This window comes from Sphaeroforma arctica (genome assembly GCF_001186125.1).
Source record: "Sphaeroforma arctica JP610 unplaced genomic scaffold supercont1.7597, whole genome shotgun sequence".
In the NCBI taxonomy this organism is placed as follows: domain Eukaryota; class Ichthyosporea; order Ichthyophonida; genus Sphaeroforma; species Sphaeroforma arctica.
The window spans coordinates 243-1,393 of record NW_014032961.1 but is presented as its reverse complement, the minus strand read 5'-3'; the positions used below and the strand labels follow the sequence as shown (position 1 = coordinate 1,393).

Sequence of the window (1,151 nt, the reverse complement as noted above, 5' to 3'; positions counted from 1 at the left end):
GTATATAATATATTGCCATATATGGTACACTGATTTACATCCTACACACTCACCGTGGTCTGCTTCATCCAACCCCATTGTGAAGCTGAGATGGACACTGATGGGATGTAGTTCCAACAGATTGACATACAACGGCACACCAGCGTCCACCGCCGTCTTCAGTGCTTGTTGGTCATAGTCGTCGAGCTGGTTGTTCGAGGATGGGATCTGTAGATAAACGAGGAATGGATGGAAAATGGCCATGTATGAGACATTAATAAATAAATATTTATAATTATATAAATGTGTATGTGTATGTATTTGTGTGTATTTTTAAGTGTGTGTATGTGTGTGTATGTGTGTGTATGTGTGTACATGTGTATATATGTGTGTATGTGTATGTATGTGTGTGTGTATGTGTGTGTATGAGTGTGTATGTGTGTATATGTGCGTGTATGTGTATGTGCGTGTATGTGTATGTTGTGTATGTGTGTGTATGTATGTGTGCATGTATGTATGTATATATGTGTGTATTCATATATGCATGTACATATGAGAGAACGGACATGTACGAGACATCCATAGAGAGATTTGCACATATATGACATATCTGCAGAACATAGGGGCCATATAATGGGCCTAGGATACCTTAGAGATACAGATGAGACCTATGAGTCACAGATGAGCGATAACTATCGTTCTGACATGAGTAATAAAGTCCCCAACCAGTGACCCTCACCACAGGGTCTGACCATGTAGGGTTCAGGGGTTTTAGGGTTTAGGATTTAGGGTTTAGAGTTTCAGGTAGGTAAGATACTATACTATCTAAGTACTAGTGCACTGTACATACCACCATGGTAGCCGTGTCCGTGTCGGCTTTCTTTTCCTCTGGGAACAGTGAGAAGAACCAATCCGATCCCGCGGTCAGGAACGTTGTGTCTGTGGCAATGTCTAGGGGCTGCAACAGCACGCCTGAGTGGAGGAGAGGGGGTGTGTTGGTATTATATGTCTTGTATTTAGAGTGTAGATGATTGTATGTATGGGTGTTTGTTGATACTATATGTATTGTGTCGATAGTGTATATGATTGTATATATGGATGTTTATATGTATTGTATTTATAGCGTATATGATTGTATATAAGGATTTTATATGTATTGCATTTATAGTGTA

At 39.8% G+C, this 1,151-nt stretch overlaps 1 protein-coding gene across 1 annotated transcript; it reads right to left on the bottom strand.

Annotated features, from left to right (window-relative positions):
* Positions 1–53: 53 nt before the first annotated feature.
* SARC_16217 (hypothetical protein) lies at positions 54–951 on the bottom strand (the record flags this gene model as incomplete). The annotated part of the gene is made up of 2 exons (XM_014289673.1): positions 54–207; positions 830–951. Coding segments are annotated over 2 exons (276 nt in total), but the record flags the coding sequence as incomplete, so codon positions are not given.
* Between the last annotated feature and the right edge of the window lie 200 nt (positions 952–1,151).